This window comes from Trematomus bernacchii, unplaced genomic scaffold, assembly GCF_902827165.1.
Source record: "Trematomus bernacchii unplaced genomic scaffold, fTreBer1.1, whole genome shotgun sequence".
Classification (NCBI taxonomy): Eukaryota; Metazoa; Chordata; class Actinopteri; order Perciformes; family Nototheniidae; genus Trematomus; species Trematomus bernacchii.
This window is the reverse complement of record NW_022987723.1, coordinates 1,733,600-1,757,224: the sequence shown is the minus strand read 5'-3', so window position 1 is coordinate 1,757,224 and position 23,625 is coordinate 1,733,600. Positions and strand designations below refer to the sequence as shown.

Here is a 23,625-nt window from a genome sequence, read left to right as displayed (position 1 = left end):
TATACTGGATTATTTGCAATGGTGAAACATTTATGGGAGCTACAGTACACATATGCCTGTGTTGCAGTTTTGATAAAGTGTACTATTCACTTGTGACTGCTGTGCAACGTTGCAGCTAAATGTTTGTGTGTCCGTTATTTATTTGTTTGTGTACAATGCATAACATCCCTGAGCATCTTAACTGTGGCGATGTGAGGACTGAAAGTGGGTCAGACGGTTGCAAGAGTGCGGATCGTCTGCCAAGAGCTTCCTTTAGAAAACCCTATCATATATGACACCATTTTCTGGCAGGAGATATATATGAATTTGAGAAGACGTAAGGGAGTAGAGATGAGGTTGTTTATGGCATATGCAGTCAGGGCAGAAGCATGCAGGGACATGATACAAGCAAGCAAGCACATGACGTACGTACAAACACACACTCTTGATTTCTTACATTTACATTTAAGAAGGTTCAAATGTAAGAGGGTGGTGAAGGACAATTGTTTATAGGATTTGATGCAAATACACGTAAGGGTAACACATACATCAACACATGCATGCACCAAGGCTCTCCTACACACATCTACACACACAAACACACACACATAGTCCCAGACCCAATTAGTCTGGTCTGATAACTGTGTCAGTGTGTTACCCTTTGCTAAGCCTGTAGGGTATCAAAGCCATGTACTGTACAGTCTTACTCATGCATGTGAGGCCAAAACCACATCAGCGCAGTCATGCTCAAATACAGCACCCTATCCCCTCTCCTCTGCCTCTAAATGTAGACGAAAAGCACAAGGCCAAATGTAAGAGCGAGTGTGTGAAAGTGTATGTGAATATTTATGTGATTGCTGTCCGTCTGTATAAGGGTGTTTGTCTTAAATCTCTACGTCTGGGTTTAGTAAGTAAGTGTGTTACCGTGTGCACTCATGCATGTAGGGTAAAGGGTTACAGGAGTATGTTGTTTCCATCTCCATCTTTATCGCCTCACTTCTCAGTTAAAGCATGAGGAGGCAGCCAGGCAGACACATCAAGAATAATTGGGGAAGCAGAGAGGGGACTTACAAACTTTCCCTGCTTTGTAGAGTGTATCTTTGAGATGTCACACAAAAGCTTTGCATCTTAGCTAAGTCAACTTTCGAGGAATATTTAAAAACAGTCTTATTTACAGACTCTTAGCCGTGTCTGAGTTTCAGGAATCTTTGGCCATTCTAGCTGAGGGGCTATAGTGATGACGATGCCAGTCTGTTGGCCAGTCCACCGTTATGTCCTACAGACTCAAATATATCGTAAACTACTACAAGGATTTCAGGTTGGCATGACATTTCTCCCAGACATTCATAGTCTCTAGAGGATGGAGTCGTACTCACATTGATTATCCTCTGACTTTTCCTGTAGCGCCACCAGTAGTTTGACATTTGTGGTTTGGAGCGAAAATGTCACCGGTTATTGAATTGATTGCCATGAAATTCGGTACAGATATTCATGCACCCCTTAAGATGATTTGCAAACACTTTAGTGATCCCTTAACTTTTCATCTACTGACATGAAAAGGTCAAAATGTTGATTCATCAGAAACTTCGGTTTATGAGCAAATAACTGCAAAACTAACATTCACTTTATAATCAGCCTCACCTGTACTTACAAATGTTAGCATACTGACACATGCAGAGATGCTGAAATAGTAAATATTGGGCCTATAGCTGCTTAAAATCAGTGTGTTGTGAGCATGTTGACGTGACAACGTTAGCATTTAGCTCAAAGAAACACTGTGTCTATAGCCTCAAAAGCTTCTAGTGTGGCCCAAACCCTAAAGGTTAGGTCATAATTTAGGTGAGAAAGTAAAACTGGTTCATGTCAGAAATATCCAATGAATCAGTGTGCTTGAAAAGCGAGCTCCTATAAAGCAGCAGTGGTCTTAAGAGGTGAGGCCAACCCTATAAAAGTGTCAGGCTCCTTGCTGGGCTAAAACAATGTAACATGTAGCTTGGTATAGGAGATTTATCACCCTATGTAGCCTGCGGGTTGAAAAGAGAAAGGGAGCTAGCATATATCCTTAACTCCAGACTGTATCCATGGAGGGAAATAGTTTCTCCTAACAGCTAAATGCCTGCACATTCTGGGTGTGGATGTTATTCTTAATTTCAAGCCACTTTGTCAGGTTGTGGGTCATGTTTTTGTCTTTAGTTTGGGCCCAGTTATGGGTTTAAAAAAAAAACTGTACATTGCTTTGGACCCCTAGGTAGAAACAAGGAAATGCAGCTACTGACTCAGTGAAGCCCGCCTCAGAGAAATGTCAGACTGAGCTCCCAGCTGTGCCGGCAGACGGCTGACTGGCACATTAAGGCTGGTTATCTTTTGGGATCCGAAAGAGCTCGCTACCATGTCTGTGTCTGGCTGGTCGACAAATGACAGGATTTCTAATGTGGTTTAATAAGCCCTTGTGGGACTAAGTGTCATTTATACTTGGTCCCAGGATGAAACTTTTAACAAGCGTTACACCATAGGAATATGACACCATCACTTTTAGATTTTTTTAGAATTGGTTAAACAGATTTTCCTCAACCGTGGGTCCTTATCTGAAATAAGCCTTTAGACGCTGAGATCTAATGTCAATATAGTCAATCCCTGTACAGTATATCCAGGAGGACAATCTTTCCATGTTAAAAAGGGTTCCATATCTGAAATGTTAGAACAATTACAGCCTATATTGATCGGAGTGACAGTAAAAAGATCCCTGCCACCGTTTAAAAGCCTAATCCGTTATTCGAGAAACTCAAAGATGGAGGAAAATCAGGATAAAAGCTCAAAATCCTCGATGTGAAAAAGGTTCAAGAGGAGCTGGATTAGATGACAGTAGATAGAATGACAGTGACAGAGCGACAAAGATAAACGTGAATCTGTGGACAAAAGGCTTTTGTGCTGTTCTGCAGTGGTAAATCAGTCCTGAAAAGAGTGTCAGCAGCTTCCCCTGGACAGCCACTCTCACCGCACACACACACGCACACACACACACACACGGCAGAACAAATAGAATCATGCCTAAAATCAGCTCAGTCCATATTTTCTGTTTCCTCCTGCAGTCACACACGAATACTCACTTGTTGTGCTTTCTGGGCCACCAAAAGGGAGAGAGTAAAAGAGAGACAGAGCGAGAGGAAGACAGAGAGATGCTGCCTTGCTGAGTGTGAGTCATGGACAGGCTGACTGTCCTCAGGCATCAGTACACCATCTGCACCCCCGCTGCCTGTACGGCCTCATCACACAGCTCAATGCTCCAAAGCCCCGGACACACACACACATGCAAACACGCCGAAACAAACAAGAATACAGAAATACAAATGCACAAATCTGACACATATCTGAATGGACACATAACCTGAATACATCTGGACCACATACTACTTTTATACACATACATACAAACCCTACCTCCTATCTGATAATCATACACCCGGGCCTAAAGCATGTGAATCATGCTATAGTTTATATCAGAAAAAATGAACTGGCAGAATTTTAAATAATAATTATTTGAAATGTAACAAAAAACACAATTAGTGCACATGCTCAAACACAAATCCATCTTATTGATAATACCTCACTATAATAAATATTATCGTTATTATCATGAAAATGAATACATACTCCCAATAAATGAGTACAAAAATTCAAAAAATTCAAAATGTACACACCCACACCCACACCCACCCACCCACACACACACACACAAACCCACCCACCCACCCACACCCACACACAACAAACCCACCCACCCACCCACACACACACACACAAACCCACCCACCCACCCACACCCACACACACCCACACACCCAACCCACCCACCCACACACACACACCCACCCACAAACCAACCCACCCACACCCACCCACCCACCCACACACACACACACACCCCACACACAAACCCACCCACCCACACCCACCCACACACACACACAAACCCACCCACCCACACACACAAACCCACCCACCCACACACACAAACCCACCCACCCACACCCACACACACCCACCCACACACACACACACACACACACACACACACACACACACACACACACACACACACACCACACACACACACACACACACACACACACACACACACACACACACACACACACACACACAGTATCCCTGCAGGTCATTTGGGACTGACCAGTATTTCAGCAGTATTCATTATGGAAACCTGACACTCGCCCACACGAAAGGAGCAAATGTTGCAAATGTGCTGTATCTGTCTGGCTGTGTGTGCTCATGCGAGTGTGTGTGTCAATGTTTGAGTGTACAGTATGAATGAGCATGAAAGTACTCATAACCCAAGAATCAATGAAACATATCCTTTTCATTAGAGCTGCAAGCTGCTCCGGCAGTGACCCTCAAGTAACACAAGATGAAACCTCAGTTAAGAAGTCTTTGTTTTATTATTCAAATGGGTTATTAATGTTACACATCACCACAGATAGAAAACATTAGCCCATAAAAAAGGACTGCAGAATAATTAATAAGATTAATAACATTAGGTAATATCAAGTATTTTTACAGGCAAAATGGGGGAAAGTAGTACGATAATCACCAGCACTGTAAATACAGCATGTCTGTCCGTCAAAGGCGACAGCACAGACTTGAAGCATAGTTTTAAAAAACACGCTCGTACACACACATGCAGCACAAACCAACGAGCAACATTATCTACCAGCTCCCCCTCAGAGGAGCTCCACTACAGAGTACAACTTCCATTTAACTTTCCCATCCTAGCACAACTTTACAAAATCAGTATCCTTCTGATGACGTGGTAAAAGTCTTCCATGTCTTTTGAGTCTGTAAGCTACACTCTAAAATAAAGCACTTCATTGAAAGGAATCTCTTTTTGTATTTAGAAAAAACGGCAATGTATAAAATGATAGGTACCAAATAATGACTTACACCGTAGTATAAATACACATAAGAGGCAGGGGCGAGCAGAAAGAGCACACACTTCCTCCCGACTTGTAGATTTGAAGTTTCTTAGGGCTGCAACTACTGATTATTTTTTATTATAGGTTAATCATTTCATTATTCCATGGTTAATTATTAATCGTTTGATCCAAATTTGTAAAAAATCTAGACGTAAACCTTTAATTGGTAAGCTCATTCAGGACATACTGTATGAAACAGCAGTTTTTAGCACCTACTCTCTTGTTCTGGACCTTTTGACTGCATTGCATAGACCTCATCAGCCCAAGTAGTTCATCTGTAGTTTGTCCGACCATTCAAACTTTATTGGCGACTGAGGACTTTGCAATGCAAATCCAAAGCCGAAGAGAAAGTGGAGCTTACTTTGAAGGTTTTGGAAGGTTCTGTCACTTTAATTAAAAAAGGGAATTTATTTGATCATAAAAAAGACCTACTTACAAAATGGTAACACTTTCTAATAAGGCATACTTAAATAAGGGTGACGATCTCAAGTGACCCTGCAAAGGATAAGTGGGTATAAATAATAGATGAAGTCTGGAGCTGTAAATATTGTAAACATTATTTAGTCTTCCTGCAGAGCTTTTCCTAAAAGAAAAAGCTACATAAAACACATTTGCACCCCAATGAAAGATGTTTTTCAACCCTGAAGTTGCTCCTAAAAAGGAAACATTTCTTATTACCGATGTTTAAAACATAAATAAAACATCATTAATAAAACAACATATTTGAAACCCCTTGTAAAGTATGCATGTTTAGAAAGTAGTGCCACAATCTTTGAAATGTAAACATGTGTAAACAGAGACTGCTAGCCACTACGTTGCATCCAACCGGCACCTGTGCATGTCGGTGGTGATGGCGGTCTGCACTCCTGGCTTCCCATTAACAGTCCCGCCGTCACCATTGTGTTTTGCCAGAGGAGCAAATGCAAAGGGCCTATGGAGGGAAGAGTGTGCTAGCATGGTTTGATAAACAACCGTTAATCTCCTTAGTGCTGCTTCAGGCTGCTTCAGGCTCCGTGGCAGGTTTCGCACACAGCAGAGACAGACTGGCTGCCCACCTCCTTCGATTTGGGAACAATTCCCTTTCCATTCCAACGCCTCTCATGTTTACAACAGTAATCCAGTCAGTGACGTCTGTATAGGGGTGTCCAACTGTGCGTGATCCTCCTTATGCCCACCCCTCCTCCTCCATCTCACACCCCGACCAGAAGTAACACTTCCTAAGCCGGATCTCTCTGGTGGATACTACTGACAGATTTGCATGGTGTCTAACATACATTTCCCCATTTGCTTTGTGTAATCAGAGGGGGGAAAAAAGACTCATGCTTCTGTGGGTTGTTGCTAATACTCTTGAATCTGTGGTTGCACTTACCGTCTTTTCTTATTTCATAGCTTTTATTTCAAGTTTTTCTTACAACGGCAAATTATCTGTGTGTATTGGCTGGCAAACAGCTGCACTACTTTTAGGAGAGCTAGTATAGCCTGTAGTTGTTTTGTTTTCTGAGTCTTATCCCGCCTCTCAAGGGAAACTCAATTTAGCAAATCCCAAACCGTTTATTGTGATATCTCTCTCTCAGCTGCAGCCTCTTCCAAACGGAGGATGTAGGTGAAGCGGGGGTTTTTAATTCTTCACCCGGCTCTCTTTGACTCCACTGCTCTCGTCTGTTCTTTTCCCAGTCAGAGCCGTTGAGCCGGCGCTGTGGGCAGTGTGTGTGAGCAGGAGAGAAAACCAGATCCCCTGCTGGGCATGTGTGAGCTGCCAGACCTCCCTATGGTCCTCCACCCCTGCTGCCCCTTCATTTCCAGCGTTTTCACGAGTCTCTAAACCCTTCTGTCATTTTTCACAAGTCACTATTCTCCTGCCACATCCTACTTTGTTTCACTGTCTCTTTCAGCGGAGTCCTCTGAAGTACATACATATGGACAAAGCCGTCTTCACTATAACATCCTCTCGTTCTGCATGGCCTTGTAGTAGTGCTCCTGCTCGGCTTGGCTACGGGCGGAGGGCCGGCGAGGGAGGGTGGAGGTGCGGGACAGCGACTGGTTGTGGCCGTCCATCAGTAAGTCTGGATGGGGAGGAGGGGGAAGCATGCTGGAGCAGGATGGGTGGGGAGGTGGAGGCATGGAGGACGAGGAGTGAGGTGGAGGGGGCAAAGGGGAAGAGGATAGATGATGTGGAGGGGGCAAAGGGGAAGAGGATAGATGATGTGGAGGTGGCAAAGGGGAAGAGGATGGATGCGGCGGTAGGGGCATTTGAAAGGAGGATGGGTGAGGAGGTGGGGGCATTTGAGAGGTAGATGAGTGAGGATGGGGGGGAATGGGAGAAGATGATGGGAGGGGTGGTGGGGGCAGCTGAGAGGAAAGGTGAGGAGGCATGTGAGAGGAGGCAGGGTGAGGAAGATGAGGAGAGGAGCTTGGGTGAGGAGGCGGAGGCAAAGGGGAAGAAGACGAGTGGGGAGGTGGTGGTGGTAGAGGGGACGACAGCATGTGAAGAGGGGGAGGCAGAGGAGAGGTGGAGGTGGGGAGGGGTGGGGGAGGCAGATCGGGTCCTCCCTCGGCGCTGGGTGAGGAGGAGGAGCAGTGCGATTCCTTTTTCACCGGCAGAGTCCGGTAGTCCCGGTACTGACTGACATTGTCCTGCCGCTGCAGCGCCAGGCGGTGTTTGTCCGCTGCCGTGTCGGCGGACATCATGTTTCCGCTGATGGTGTTCCTCCACTCCCACGGCTTGCCGTTAGCGGCCGACACGCGCACCACCGGGTGGTGAGGGGCGTGAGCGTCGATGGTGACGATGCTCCCGCTGCCGGCTATGCTCCCCGGGTTGCTCCCCGTGCAGCTGTCGCGATCAGACGGGATCCGGTAATAGGGCGACTCAGAGCAGTTAGAGCCACCGCCGGAGGAGGAGCCGCCTTCTGACGTCTTAGTGGACGAAGTGACCCCATGACCCTGCTGCTTGGACATGGCTATCACCTGGAGGACAGGAAAACATGTATTGAGAATGTAGAACCACTTGTCCCAAAGCGTTTTAAAAACAGCTTTGTTCCAGCAGCCATATAATAAATAATCAAGCTGAGTCAATGTCACAGATGCTAAGAAAGCGATGCATATTTATTTATTAACTTTCTGGGTTGCTCATGTTTGTACTAGTGGTTTTCAAATGATTTTAGATGTGATGTATGCAGGGGCGCCGCCAGGGATTTTGGGCCCCATGAAAATCACATTGGTTACTTAAACATTTTTTTCTTAATGTTCTAAAATAGTTTGGGCCCCTGTGAGTCACGGGCCCTTAGAATCGCCCTAACTTTTCACCCTCTTATGGCGCCCCTGGATGTATGTGTCATAATGGAACCCTTTTCTTTTATCTGCAAACCAAATCTACCTACAGGTACAAATAAATAACATGAACCTGAAAGGAAAAAAGATCATCTGGAAAATTGACCTCACTTTTGCATTGTCAATTTCTGGTTCCAAAGTAAGTGATGAGGTTTCCTTGCTTTCAAGAGAAGCATTTTGTATTTTTCAAAACAGCTGAACGATTATGTTCAGGAGCTTTCATTGCAGTAATTATGAAAAAGGTTATAGCAACACATTCAGTATCCCTAACAGACGTTTTATTGAGATTTAACTCCAACTATAATATATATAATAATAATAAGTGTTTGATTCCCAGCGAGAGTATTTTATATCGGAAACTAATCAGTGAAATTGGCTCCACGCGTGTTTTGATTTGACCATCAAAATAAATCCTTAGGTGTGTTGCACACGCAGCGTTTGGCAGCCATTAAATCTTCCTGTCTGGACTATATTTGTAAGAACTGGCTGCATGCCAGTAGAAATCAAAGAAGGAGAAATTACTTCTCTAAAGAATATAATTATATGATTTGCAGGCATTCATTTTCCAATTTCTTCCTCACCTGAGTGACTCTCGGCTGGCTGGGCGGCTGGTTGGGCTGGGTGTGCGGCACACGGGGGGTCGACACTGCGATCGGCCCGACCCCCGGCTCTTTCCCCCCGCCTCCATCTTGGAGTGACAGCCACTTGGCACGGGTCTTAGCACTCTTCGGAGAGACAGGCGGCGGCCGGCTGGCCTCTTCAGGGATGTGAACGAGTGGGGGTGACACCACCATCCTGGCTCCAGTTGGTGTGGCGATGCCCTTGTTGGCTTGCACTGTGGGATAAAGAGAGGAGGGCATCTCCTGGTCCTCCTCCCCCTCATCTCCCCCGTCCCTCCTGTCCATCCCTTCCTCCTCGTCTCTTGAACTCTGGCTGCGGAGCTCCACCGACCGCTGCCTCCACTCTGTCACCAGTTGCCGAGACCTCTGGGAGTCATAGGGCACGCTGAAGGTCATGTGACGCTGCGTGGTGGGCAGCTCGTCTGAGGGTGAGATGGGGCTGTTGCCGTTTGCGACGCGGGGCAAGGTGTTACTGAATGTAACCATGGTTTCCTTGCCCATTGGACCCCGGGTTGCCAGGAGCTCCACATCAGCACTCGCTCGTTTGAGGGAAGCCAACGACGCCTTCTCCCTCCTCACCTTACTGCGAGCTCCAGACCCTAGCCCCGCCCCAAGCTCCTCTCTGCTCTCAGACACCCTGGGGGTCTTCCTGTACAGCGAGTCATGACTCCGCTGGGTCAGCACCCTCAGGCCGTCCTTCTGCTGAGCTGGGGTCAGTCTCTGTAGAGAGGGAGCATCTTCCTCTGATGCTTTGAAGTTTCCCACTGCGAACACAGCCTGAGACACGGATACAGGGTGGTGGGGGGATTGGGAAAGAGGAGATAGAAATGCCAAGCATGTTAGATAAAGACTGGACCGTGAAAATGTGCTTTCTTTAATCTTTTGGAGGGAAATTGTTTTATATTGCTATTAGTGGGGAGCAAATGCATGAATAGGCATTTCTCCTTCTTTCTGTTGTCTAGTCTGAGTTCAACATGATTCATTTGCTTCCCCCTCTTAAGATTTATCCTTTAATGAAAGGAGGAAACGCTCTCCCTCTTAAAATGTAAAAGACGAGAAAGACAGAGAGTGAGAGGAGGAGGGAAGCATGGAGAATGGAGACGACAAGTTTTCTTAAAATGAAGTGTGAAATTGTTCCAGAGAATTCTTATCGGATTATTCTTTCTCTCTCCCTTCCCTCCGTAATAGAAAAAGGCTATAAATAGATCCTGTCTAAAAAAAACCTGCTGAAGTGCTGAAGCCACATGGAGAGGTTGTTAAAATAATAATTTGTTAGCAAATACTGTGATAGTGTTATAATAATACAACGTGACAATTCAGTCAATGCAAAAATGACAAAAGCACTTAATTAGAAACCAAAAAATCTATTTATGTGTATTTGGTCATTATCACCTTGCTGCATGCCGTGTTAACTTCTCCATGGGGACAAATGACACCCCTAAATACTTCAAACAAAAGCTGGCACTCATTTCACAAACTAAACCCTGAAATAGGAAAGACATTACAAAACAGTCGCACTTGTAAAGTGTCTCCGAACAAGTTAAAGTAGCATAAAAGGTAGGTATCTTGAAATTAAATCAGGTATTTAAGTATTTTCCCACAGGTTTTAGTTTGATACATATTTTCACTTACCAGGTAGACTCCTACACCGGCTCCTATGAGGTATCCCACGTAGACGTCTATGGGGTGACTGCGGTGCTGAGTGATCTGTGTCAGCCCGGCGAGGCCCGCCGCCATGCAGAAAGCAAACACCAGCAACGGCTTCAGCAACTTGGTCGTGGTGTTGATGCTGGCATTTAAATACATCTGCAGAGAGAAAAGGCACACATTAATATTCCAGCCAAATGCATGGAGACAGAGCTGGAGATGTCATTAAAAGGCATAACAACACACTGCAGTAAAACTTGAACTCAGCGGTAGACTGATTTACAGTTTACAGGATTAAAATACATTTTTATTTTATACTTTATTATTAAAAGAACAATTTGAAATGTTGGGAAATACACTTGCTCAAAGTTAATTGGGATGATTAATACCACTTTTATGTTTTAAATAAAAGGCTACAGCTAACAGCCGGTTAGCTTAGCTAAGCTTAGCATTAGCATGTCGTGTGGAAGCAGGGGAAACAGCTAGCTTGGCTCTTTCTGTTTTCCAGTGCTTTCACTCTTTAAACCAAGCTAAGATAACTGGGTCCTTGCTTTCTGAGCAAAAAATTAAATACATTTCACTTAAAGGTGGGGTAGGTAATTTTGGAGAAACCAGCTCGAGATCGCTAGAATTTGAAAATACACAACCGGAAAAATCTGCCACTTCCTTACAGAGCCCCTCCTCCAACACACACGAACGTGCACATGACCAATGAGGGCACGAGATAAGTTTGTGCACAGATGGAAGGCTGGCAGGCAGGTAGGCCATCCAGTTATTTTAGCCGGCCCGGCTCAGATGATTGGTCGTGCTTTTTACAGTACTACGGCTTCCACAGATGACATTTTTTTATGGATTTTTTGTCAAAGCACTTAAGATATTCATTGCTATCGGGATGTTAAGAGCATTCCATGGAATATAACAAAAAGTGTATCTCGAGCCGGTTTCTCAAACTTACCTACCCCACCTTTAATGTTATTCATATAACTGGGTGACACAATTTCACTTCTTTCAAATGCAACTGCACTTGTTTAAAAATGCTCTTGAAGTGACATTATATACAAGAAAAAAATCAAACAACCTTTCTCTTATTGTTTGTGGTCCTTGAAAATTATTTGAATAATGTATGGATTGTTAGAGGCATTTTAAACTAGCTGGGGTAAACTAGGTCATTACGATGAATATTCTTTGACAGCACAGCAGAGTGGGGAAGTATAAGCAGGAGGGGAACGGGAAGGGAGACAGAATATATTCATAGATTTACATTGAAATTCTCTGCATGCACACCATATTTCGATTACATAAAGTAGCTGACAGCTGATGTGACAGAGAAGCAGGCTTGGCAAAAATATCCATTTTAACAAGCTTGTCCATCTAGTAGTGAGCTTTAAAATCCAACTTTTCCAGATGCAAGAATCTGCCAGAAGGTTGACATTTCAGTGACTTCCAATGCAATAAAATGTGTCCACTTTATCAAGCCATCTGCTTTTACTGTCAGGTTCCAGCAAATACAAAAATAAACAACCAAATGTGTGAAGAGAAGGTAGGCTATGGAAACTACTGGAAACATTTCACTCGATTGTGAAGTTTTTGATACTTAATACAATAAATACATGTTCTAATGTAATGGGAAGTGTAGAATAACACCAAAGAAAAATCATCCGAGTTAACAGACTATTAACAGCGTCTACAGAGACAACATGATGCAACAATAGCAACCAAAACAGCTGCTTTCCATCTCTTCCTCTCCTACCTATTCCCTCTCATCAGAAATCGGTCTGGTAGGCTTTAATGAGCACACTCTGGGCTCAGTGAGGCAGCAGAGATATGGCCAGTAGCTTGAATAGCCTTTGTTAGTGGCGCGTGTGTGTGCGTGTGCGTGTGCGTGTGTGTGTGTGGGGGGGGGGGGGGGAAATGACAGTGCTACTCTGCTGTACAGTTCACATACTGCTGTTGTCAGCACCGGACTACAGAATGGCACAATGCCACTACCAATATGAGCTCGGATGTAAAAGCGGAAATTTGACCTTAAAAGTCAGTTCATATTCTTTTTTTAATGTATGATTTGGATGGTTTTTAGCCTGAGGGTACTGTAGTCTGAAATCCGGAAATCTCTCAGTGAGTAAACAACATAATACATTTGTGATTTATGTATGAAGTGACAGTGATGTTTTTCCAGCTAGAATCCTCTGTGATGCAGGAACTCGTCTTATTTTGCCAGCAGCAACATTCATTAAAAATAAGTAGTTATCGTGAAAACAGATAATTTAACGGATAAACTGTTGACTGCAAAAGTCATGGAGATTTTCTAATCAAAACAACATTCAACAAATAAATGTAGTGCAGAGGTGATACTTCTGTATCACCGAGCATTTGTCTTACCAAAATCATATCAAAACTAACAACAATCCAGCTCCTAAATGGAACAATAAATATTTTCAGAGTGAGAGTTGCTGAGTGTTTTAGATATCAGCGATAGAGATAATTGCTTTCTCTTGGATTTAATGGAACGAGATGGCACTCTGAGTGTGGTCAAAAATGAATACAAAACTCTAAAGTAATGACTATTTGCAGAAATCATGAAGCGATTACTCAAGATAATCCACAGACCCTGTTGTGAGCAGTTCTATTTACTATTTTTATATCTTACTACACTTGCAAACCATATCACTGTGCAGAAGGAAGCGTCACCTACTCATAGGGGAGAGACTTCTCTATTCCAGATATCTCCAACACACGGCAACTCACACTAAAACAATCTAGATGATAATAAGCACTACAGGTAAGAGGACAAATATAAATGTCTCGTTTTAAGGTGAACTGTCCCTTTAACTACTTCAAGGTTAGAGTGTATTAATGTTCATAAGAGAGACACCTCTGATTAACCGCACATACACAGTCACAAACACATGCAAGCTCAAAGTTAATGATGCAATTACACCAAACTCAAGGTACACAAACACAGAGGTGCTTACGGAGATATAGACAGCAGCGAAGCCAGAGAGCGTTGCATGCTGGGATGGAAATGTTTTCCTGAGGGAAAAAAGGGGCAGAGTTAGGCGTGAAAGAGTGAAGGCCGAAAGACAAAGAGAGATTTATGCCTCATATAAAAAAGCTGAGTGGATTTTGTGTGTTTATTGACTCATGAATAAACCTGAAAAAGCTGTTTGTGATGTTGACATTAAACCTGTATCCCTGGATCTGAGCATTAATCAACATAAACTTAAAACTATAGGCTTTAGTGGGAACATTAGGGGAGAGTAAATTAGTTGAGGTCAAAGTCGCTAATTTAGAGTTTAGAAAACTGAATCGTGAATCTGATTTAATTTGCATTACCAAGGCACTGTTATGTTTTATGAGTGTGCTTATCCTCTGTTTACCTTCTCCCACTTGTTCAGGGTTAAACCTTTGTGTATGCTAATTGTTGGGATTAGGAATTTAGTTGACATTTGTTGAAGTTTTGCTTTCTTGCTGAGAGTTAGATTCTCTGTCAGAAAGTGAATAATCCATCATAATTATCCATAACTATTCCTTTAAGGATATGACATTTGGAAAGCATTACGTAAATATGGGTTCTCACAAGTATGTGTGTTTATACTAGGATATCATCTTTAGCAGCTATTTAACTGAAATCATTTCTGTCTGTTTGCAGTTATTATGCCCGTCTAAACCTAAAGTAGCTGCTGAAGCGTGTTTGTCTGACCTCTGTCGGTTCATTTGACAATACGGTCGATTAGCCGCAGCACCTGATAGTGAGATTTTACTGCTGGGAAGAATAAGCGCATTATAAAGGTTTTGTACAGTTGCAAAAAAACACTTAACTTTACCAAGTAGAATATCCTTCGTAAGCAAATATTGTTCTACTATAAAAATGTTACAAACATTTTACCCCTACGCTTTTTTTAAATCTTTTGTAATCCTTTTCAAATCTAAATTAGTTGAATGACTCTTAGTCTTAGTTTGCACACTCACCCCTGCAAGATGGTGATGTGTAGAAATATACAGTATTGTTCTTTCATGAGTGAAACTAAATGTGGTTTGTAGCATTTTCTGATAAATCATATATATGTACTGTATAAGCAGAACCTCAACAGAAGGCATTAACCTACAAGATATTTTTTATATACTTTTGTGCATCAACTTGCAAACAAAGGGAACTAATATTGCTGTAGAAGCTTAAAAACTATAATCCTGTAATGAATGCACTGAATATCTGAGTGCCTTATATGTTTTATTTTCAGTTGTATCCAGGAAGCAGATTTCTTATTCAGGCAGGTTGACACTTTCCACGTGTCCATGGATGCTGTTTTTAAGACGTCTACATGTATCTGTGTGTCTTACCTAGCTGACATGATGGCATACTGATCCTTCCCCAAGCATATGTCCCGTGTGATGTAGGCATTATTGTCACATGACACTCCTGGAGCCGTGTAATTGGGCTGGCAGACGGTGAGGAAGAAAGGGGAGTGGTAACCGGTCGCTAACTGGATGACATCTGTCACCAGGGCTGTTGCCAGGAGACCGAACACATGAACACCTGAGGGAGACGGAGATAGAGATGGTAGCCTTGGTAGATGAACAAAAAAAGCCCTTTGAGAATTCTTCACTATGAGCGGTTCACTTATGAACACCTGCTGGAAAAACGACTCGAAATTTGCTCCAACCACCTGAAGTGACACCACAAGCCTTCAGTTTGTAACGTTGAGAAGCTTTTCCGCAGACAGGGAAATTAAGCAAGGTGAATTAATTACTCTTTTCACTTCAAAGCTCAAAGTCTGCCTAAAGGTATACTTCCCGTGGAGCATTCTATCATGCCCATTTCCTTTCAAGTCACCCTTCATTTAATGCATGTAATTAGCTTTTTTCCTTATTCTAAAAAGTGGAATCAAGGTGGGGGCTCAGCCCGTTAAATGGAAGAGTTTATCAGAGCCAAAACTGATATCCACCTTAAAAACAACAGCATTTATTCTCTAACTACCCTCAGCAGGTTGTTCAGTACAGTGTTGACTGTTTTGTAAGCCTAAAGGAGCAGATGTAAACTACACATGGAGACAAGTTCCCTCTTGACTTACTTTGAAGTATTAGTCCTCTGTATCATTCGACAAATGCTTCACTTCAGTGCTTGTGTTGAATTATGTGATTTAGATAGCATGTGCAGAATATGCTTTGTGGCAAACCATGTCTAGCAACCACCATATGTCAAAGTTTCCCTGAGCAAAAAAACGTTACCCTTACATTTGTCTTTGACCATAAGGTAAACACAAAAGTTAAACTGAAAAAGAAAAAGAAATAAATACTGTCACACTTAGTAACTGATTGAATTAAATACACCGCATTAGCAAGCACTTCAATGAGGTGCTTGTTTTGGATCATGTAATTCAAATGCGTAATATATGCATCTTCATTACCAACAGAATCCGATGCTTCTATGGGGGAAAACATATTTTTTTGACAAACCATGCGGTTAATGAGACCCTTTAAAAAGTGGCCCCTTAGGCAAACTGCACAACAACGTCCATACCAACAACCATGTGGCAACTGGCATTTTCTTTATAAACTGTACCCTGTGTCCTTTTGTGTCCTTCTATAGTCCATTTCCTGTTGTTTGTCTTGTCTTACCCCGGCTGATATTTCACTAAATCCACTGTTTTAATTGTTCCCTATATTGCCCCTATGCCCTGTAAGGTGTCCTTGGGTGTTATGAAAGGCGCCCCCCAAAATAAATGTATTATTATTATTATGTATCCCCCCAAAAGCTCCTAAAAGGATTGCTAGGAGTTGGACGTACCGACAAAGCGCACGGTTCTGCGTAGGAAGGAGTTGAAGCTGCAGCCTCCAGCGTTGATGCTGCTCTCCGACTTGGGACATGTCTTCAGTTTGGACTGCAGACAGTACGTTAGGCCCTCCCCCATCATTATCTACAAACAGAAAGGAAAGGGAAAAGAAGTTAAAAAGTGGGGGAAAAGTACATTTCTGTTGTAGGCACAGAGAGAAAAATATAAAAAATAACAAAAAATAATGAGACAAAAGAGGAAAGAATCAAATAGGAAAACGGGTAAAAGTGCTATTAATGTCAAAAGTCCATTTGTGTGATTGTGATCTACTGTGAGAGAGAGCTGTGGAGGGAGAATGGAGGCGAGGTGCTATCGAATAGTGATCACTTCCAATCTGAGTGATAGATGAGTGTTGGAGAGCTCTGCTCGTTTCTATGCTGCTGATGGATTAGCAGTGTGTGTGTCAGTGTGTGTGTATTGATTGGGGGGGCCTGGGGTGTGTTTGATGGTGTGTATTGGCATGTCAGGTGTGTATTTATCAATGAGGCCATTGATTCGGCATTTCTGAGGGGAGATTGAATTAGCTTAGCGAGTGTTGGAGAAGCTTTACCTTTGCATATTTGCGTGATATATGTTTATGTGCTTCTGTGTGTGAAGAACTCACAACCAAACCCCGAGACACTTTAGATCACTGAATATCTGAGACAAAATGAATCCTTCCCGCACCAATACGGGAGTTTTTTGCTCTTATAAGGCTTCACTTAACAACATGTTTACATGAACATTGGATCAAATGTGAAAAAAACCAGCAGGGAGTTATTACTCTACAAGATTTTCAGCTTTTGGTGGTACAGACTAGGGCTGTGCGATTATGGCAAAAATCATAATCACGATTATTTTGGTCAATAATTGATATCACGATTATTAAATACGATTATTCATTGACTTTGAAAACGTCAATTTATTGAACTTTAAAACAAATTAAAATAATAATTTGAACAGTATCTGTTTAACTGTTGATTACCCTGAACGTATAATTCAACTGAAAAACCAATAAATAAAATAAATGATACATTTATATTTACATTTAAATAAATAATATCAAAATAATAAATACCAATAAAAAAGATCAACAAATATTTTGGAGCGCACTTCAACAAGCTACTAAACATATATAAATATGATAAATAAATTAGACTATAAAATAAATTAGATCAAATATGTTGCAGTGCACTGTCACAACCTAGCAAAGCAAAATAATCGTTTTTTTCGATTATTTTGTTTTTGTAATTGTGGCAGGCCAAAATCGTAATTGCGATTAAAAGACGATTAATTGCACAGCCCTAGTACAGACTGAAAATTCTGCTTTTATTAGTCCGTTTTCTAGCAGTGAGAAAATCTGATAATCCAAATAAACGCTGCCTGCAAAGCAACATATTACAATGTCAGTGATAGTTGTTAAAATAGTTACACAAAGCCAGCTAAAGAAAAAAATGGCCGTAACTAATGTACACTGTAGCTATACTGTGCATATGACAATACAACCCTTGAAGCTTGAAGATATTTCTCTATGGAGTTGGTGGAAACCAAAAATGAGCTAAAAGGATTATTATTCTTTAAGCTCAATTTGTGTTCATCTCTGTAGGATCAAGAAGAAGCTCATTAAGAAAATAGGCATTCTTAGTGTCAATTATGAGCTGGAACTATACTGTGTTGTCGCTCTGGGGCATTTTTTGCCTATGGCTATTCATTAGGACTAGACGATATATTGTGATCAATATCGTGATCCAAGCTATCATGTTAGATTTTGGACAGTGTTTTATCGTAACGTAAGCGTTGAGTCTTCCTGCTTTTAAGTGATGTCATTTTCTAAACTAACTTTCTGGTCTTGTTTCTAGCATGCTGTGTCTGTGTGCATTAAAATGGAAAGTTCATTGGTTTTAAAAATGGGAATATGATTGGTTTGATGTAATCCTATTTCTCGGAAATAACGCCATTAGGAAAGACACAAATAATCATTTAAAAACCATTAGATCAGTGATCCATCTTTGAGGAAATCTAAGAGCATTTAAAGCTAATTTGGTAATTGATTGTACCCAACTAGTCTAACATCACCATAATAGAGCCTTAAACTGCATGAGAAGACATGTCAGAGATACCATTTTTGGGTAACAAGGAAAAAACACTTGCCCCAAAATGTCAGTATTTCTTAAAAAATCCAGTTCATTAAGCAGGGAACTCCCTTTTTAGCAAACAACTATCAATCAATGCGTGTGTGTGTGCGTGTGTGTATCTGTGTGTGTGTGCGTGTGTGATAGTGTGTGTGTGTGTAGATGCGTGTGTGTGTGTGTGTGTGCGTGCGTGTGCGTGTGTGCGTGTGTGTGTGTGCCTGATGGACTTACAGATGCTGCAGGTCCAGCGAAGGCCAAACTGAGTAGCATCAGCAGCGGGATGAGCTCATCGCCCGTCTCCACGTAGGGCATGGAGAGGTCACGGTCGTGGCAACGGAAGCCAACCATCGGCGGGGACAACACATCTGTCAGCTCCAGGAAGTACAGGGACACCAAGGAGGATAGGACGATGGGGAGCTGGACAAAAGCACACAAGTGCAAGGACAAAGCAGAGAGTGACTGGCATGTAATATTTGCCTGAAAAAGGGGGTGATTCATCCAGTGTTTTATCTCAGCTCTTACCACGACAACTAACACTCACCTTCAAACACACACAAGGGATGAGGAAAAAGTGATGACACTATGATATTTGCTTGTTAAAAAACATCAAACTCTGCTTTCAGTAGAGGTCAGATGCATATAGATGCAATCACCATAAATAGGCACCATAGAACGACTCCATGCAGCAGAAAGAGTGATTCATCTATATAGTGTGTCATAGCATAGACGTATTATAAAAAGGGAGAATAATCAATCTATCAACACATACCTCTACAAAATAAAAGCATGGCAGCAGCGTCATGCTGTCTTTGGGTGGTTTCTTCTTGGCTTTGTTTTTGGGGGATGTCATCTTGGGGTGGGACCAGTCACAGCCTGTTGGGACAACAGATTGCCAAGAGAAGGCTTTAGAGTACTTTCAATATTTCTGAAAGCATCAAAAGAACATCCTAACTTCTGTCAGGCCTGGACGTATCTGATGAAGGAGGTTTAGAAAGGTGCCAAAGGCTGTTGGAAATGCTTAGAAATAGACAAATTACAATGCATTTGTTTAAAGAATGTGACCACTTGTTTTGACTAATGTATTCTGAGTATTTTGTTACAGTGTTGTTGTTCGGTAATGAGGTGCCTTATTAGCACACACACACACACACACACACACACACACACACACACACACACACACACACACACACACACACACACACACACACACACACACACACACACACACACACACACACACACACACACACACACACACACACGCACACGGTCAAAAGACACTGAAAATCTACAGAGAAAATCATTCAAAAGGAGGCTTTTAACTTCCAAATGGTTTCTACAAACTAAATGAATCTTCCTCACAAGCTCTTAGACATGCCGACATCTCCTACCATCAGTAACCTTAAGGCGATCAGAAGGCCTCTGAGAGACGTGAGAGCCAAGGGCCCGAATGGAAAACTAAACAGAGTTAAATATTCAGAGCCTTTCCTACAGCTCCCTATTTCTCTCCTTTCTGCCCAGACTGATATCTCTGCATCTGTCCTCCTTCTCACTCAATCTTCCACCACCCATTTTACTTATCACTTTCTCAATCACCTTCCCTCTTTCCTGCCAGTCTTTCTTCATTTTACCAACACCTTCCTCTAGACTCCTCTTCTTCTGTCTCTGTATTATGTAGTTACCTATATTTACCTAAGTCTACTCATGTGCTGATATTTATTTTTAGGCAATATTGACTTTTTAACTAAATCTATACTCATCACTATGATGAACATACCTCGGCGGTGAGTCACTTTCTAAACCACAATGAAACATGCTACACATTGTGCTGAGTCTACACTGTTGAGACGGGTCTCAGTGGAGATGTTGTCTTCCATTATTGCTTAAATCACTTTTCTTTTTGAGATTTCCCTTTTTATGGCAGACAAATGGACAAGGCAGATTGAATATGAGCATAACATAAGCTGATCTGATGCTTCAATCTAAAAATACTCTTTCCACCCTCTTCCATCTTCACATTTTATTGCTCAGTGTTTGCTTAGCTTTGCTTATTTTTCTCTCACTGGCACTTCCTTTCTCTTCACTGTTTTGTCTTGAAATGGTATATCTGTTTATATATCAAATTCCTGCCTCTGCTTTTTCAACCTTTCCACAGCTTCCCTTCTCATGCCATCTGTCCTTAGTCTCAACACCTCTCTCTACCTCTCCCTGTTCTCTTCATCTCCATCCTCTTTTCTAGGTTTCTGTTTCTCTCGTTCTCTCCAAGATAAGAGGGCCTGACCCTGAGGCGGTGTGAGGCACACAGAATCAAAGACTTCCACGTTGTAATTTCCATGACCGCCAGAAATGAAGAAGAGAGGAAAGGAGAGAAGAGGAGAGGAGAGCATAGCAGAGGAGAGGAGAGGAAAGGAAAGGAGAATAGGAGAAAACTGGGAACAAGATAAGCGGAGATCAAAGACCTAAATACATTTTTTTTTTAGAATGAGTGTAGCTCCAGTGTATGGGTAGTGCTGGTAACGGGGGAGAAGGGGGTTGCTGTGGGGTGAGGATCAGAGACGTGGAGGATATTGGGATGGATGGATTCCAGCGTGTCTGAAAGCAGCTTAGAAAGACGCTCTGCCATGGGTCTCACTCTCATAGCTGCTTGCCTGCTTGGTCTCAGTGACCTACTCCAGTCAGCACTTAAACCTCACCCCAACACACACACACAAACACTAGACTACCAAGAATGCGCCTCCTGTTTATCTACCACACCAGCATTTGTCCTCTGGGGCACAGCATAAGTGTGTGCGAGTGCAAAATGTGTATGCTGTGTGCTTGCAAACATCATGGCAGTGTTTGCATGTGGATGAGGTGGGTTGTGTTGCCTCCGGTCGACAGAAACAGCCTGTCAGTCTGTCAGGGTGGGGGGTGTTAGAGAATCAGAATCAGAATCCCTTTATTAGTCCCACAGAGGGGACATTTCAAAATGGATTAGAGACAATAGTCTGGACTGGAAGTGCATATGGTATGTATTCCACAGTACAAGTTAGTGAAATGATTGTTTTCTTTATCACACAAGTGTTGTCATCACTGACTATAGATTATCGTGATATGGTGTAGTGTGTATGGCTTATATCTAAAGCGTATTAGTATGCTATAATATACAGACAGGTGCGATTATTAAGGAAAAAGCAATATCAAGTGTGTGGTTAAGGTGAACCATCATTTCTATTTCACTTAACATTATATTCTCACAGTGTCTGGAAGTCTAATGAAAGGATTCATATTATTATTTAAAAAAATTGTTTTCATTTTTATTGGAGATTGTTGTCCAGAATCTCCAATATTGATGATTAGAGACTTTATTTAAAGGTGGGGTAGGTAATTTTGGAGAAACAGCTTGAGTGCGCTAGAATTTGAAAATACACAGCCGGAAGAAATCTGCTACTTCCTTATAGAGCCCCTCCTCCAACACACACGAATGCGCACATGACCAATGAGGGCACGGGATAAGTTTGTGCACAGATGGAAGGCTGAGGTAGGCCATTCAGTTATTTTAGCCGGGCCGGCTAAAATGATTGGTCATGCTTTTTACAGTATTACGGCTTCCACAGATGACATTTTTTTATGGATTTTTTGTCAAAGCTCATTGCTATCGGGATGTTAAGAGCATTCCATGGAATATAACAAAAAGTGTATCTCGAGCCGGTTTCTCAAACTTACCTACCCCACCTTTAAGCACATATACCAGAAATAAGGCTGCCTAGAATTACCGGTAGGTTAGATGTGAAAATGTATTGCTTTTCTCTGTGTTATGTGATAATGACTTGACATCATGGGGTTTAAAAACAACCGAATAGTTAAATAATTGACTCAAATTGGCAGATTAATCAATTTTGAAGTTACAGCCTTGGCATTGTATGATATAGTGGCATTTTAAATAGAGTGGGTGATTGTGAACTTTTTATTCAGTCAAGACACATAACAGTCCCATTTTCATCACATTAGTGTGAATTCAGAATGTTGTCTTTATAGTTCAAACAAAAAAGCACTTTCCATAAGAAAATGTTTTGGTTTATTCCACATAGATCTGCCATAGGAGATTTCTGTATAGAATTGTAGTAGTTTAAAATGGCACTGAAATGTTAGTCTCCCAGCAGGCCATTCACTGACCACTAACATAAGAATACACAGTGTAGAGCTGCTGTTTTTATGATGACCCATGGCTAGTAAACATGAACCTTAAAAACGAATTAATGAGGTGAACATAAAGTGCAACACATAATCAATTTTCCATTCACCGTGTAGCCCACTCATCCATCAAGAAAGTTGCAGTGCCAGCTGCACAGCCATGTCCACTGCAGGGCCCCAAAGAGCCAGAGAGACATAAGGGCCATATGCTCCATGTGGAGGAGGGTTAACACAACACCTAGAAGAACATGTTTTAGGCTGCTATCAGTCCTACTAATATACATTCACTAAGATGTATTAAAAAGTGATTAAGATGTACTCATTTCCTGGAGGGAATGCATGTTTTTCTGAAGATGTATTTGATATGAATAGCATACTATAGGCTAAATGTTACATTTTGAGTAGATATATCAAAAGGAGACACCATAAAGGAACACAATGCCATATAAGCTACTGATAACATTGCTGTTCCTCCACCACAGGCAGAGATCGGCAGGTTGCGTATGAGATCATCAATAATGAACGTGAAAACCATGTGCTGATTCCCCCTGCTCGCCTCTCAGCTCGTACCAGGAGTAGCGGCGGGTTTCTGGAGGATGCATGCGGGGAGAGAGAGCTGCTGGACAGCCGGAGCACTCACCTCTGTCCCGGGGGCTGCGTGAATTCACCGAGTCCCGTCGCCCCCTTCCCCCCCGGCGTGGTCTTGCGTGCTGCTCCAGTTTTGCGGTGCACCGTCCCTTTAATCCATCTCCAGCGACTCCCAAGTCACACCGAAATCCAAAAAAGCCTCCACTAATATTTAGAGAGCGCTCCGGTGAGAGTCTATTCTGGGATGACTAAATGAGGCTGGGAGAAATTAGGTTGGATGGAAGTAAGTGGGGAGACCTACAGAGCAGGAGGGATGCAGGAGAGGAGAGGAGAGGAGAGGAGAGGAGAGGAGAGGAGA

General features: G+C 42.3%; 1 protein-coding gene across 1 annotated transcript; it reads right to left on the bottom strand.

Moving 5' to 3' along the window:
* Positions 1–4,429: 4,429 nt before the first annotated feature.
* On the bottom strand, positions 4,430–23,398 carry plppr3a (phospholipid phosphatase related 3a). The gene is made up of 9 exons (XM_034144374.1): positions 23,320–23,398; positions 19,273–19,376; positions 18,735–18,920; positions 16,347–16,476; positions 14,900–15,095; positions 13,534–13,591; positions 10,547–10,720; positions 8,876–9,691; positions 4,430–7,931 (listed from the first exon to the last, which is right to left on the bottom strand). Exons 2-9 carry the CDS (start codon positions 19,351–19,353, stop codon positions 6,903–6,905), a joined length of 2,670 nt encoding a protein of 889 aa, XP_034000265.1. The 5' UTR covers positions 19,354–19,376; positions 23,320–23,398; the 3' UTR covers positions 4,430–6,902.
* Positions 23,399–23,625: the final 227 nt, after the last annotated feature.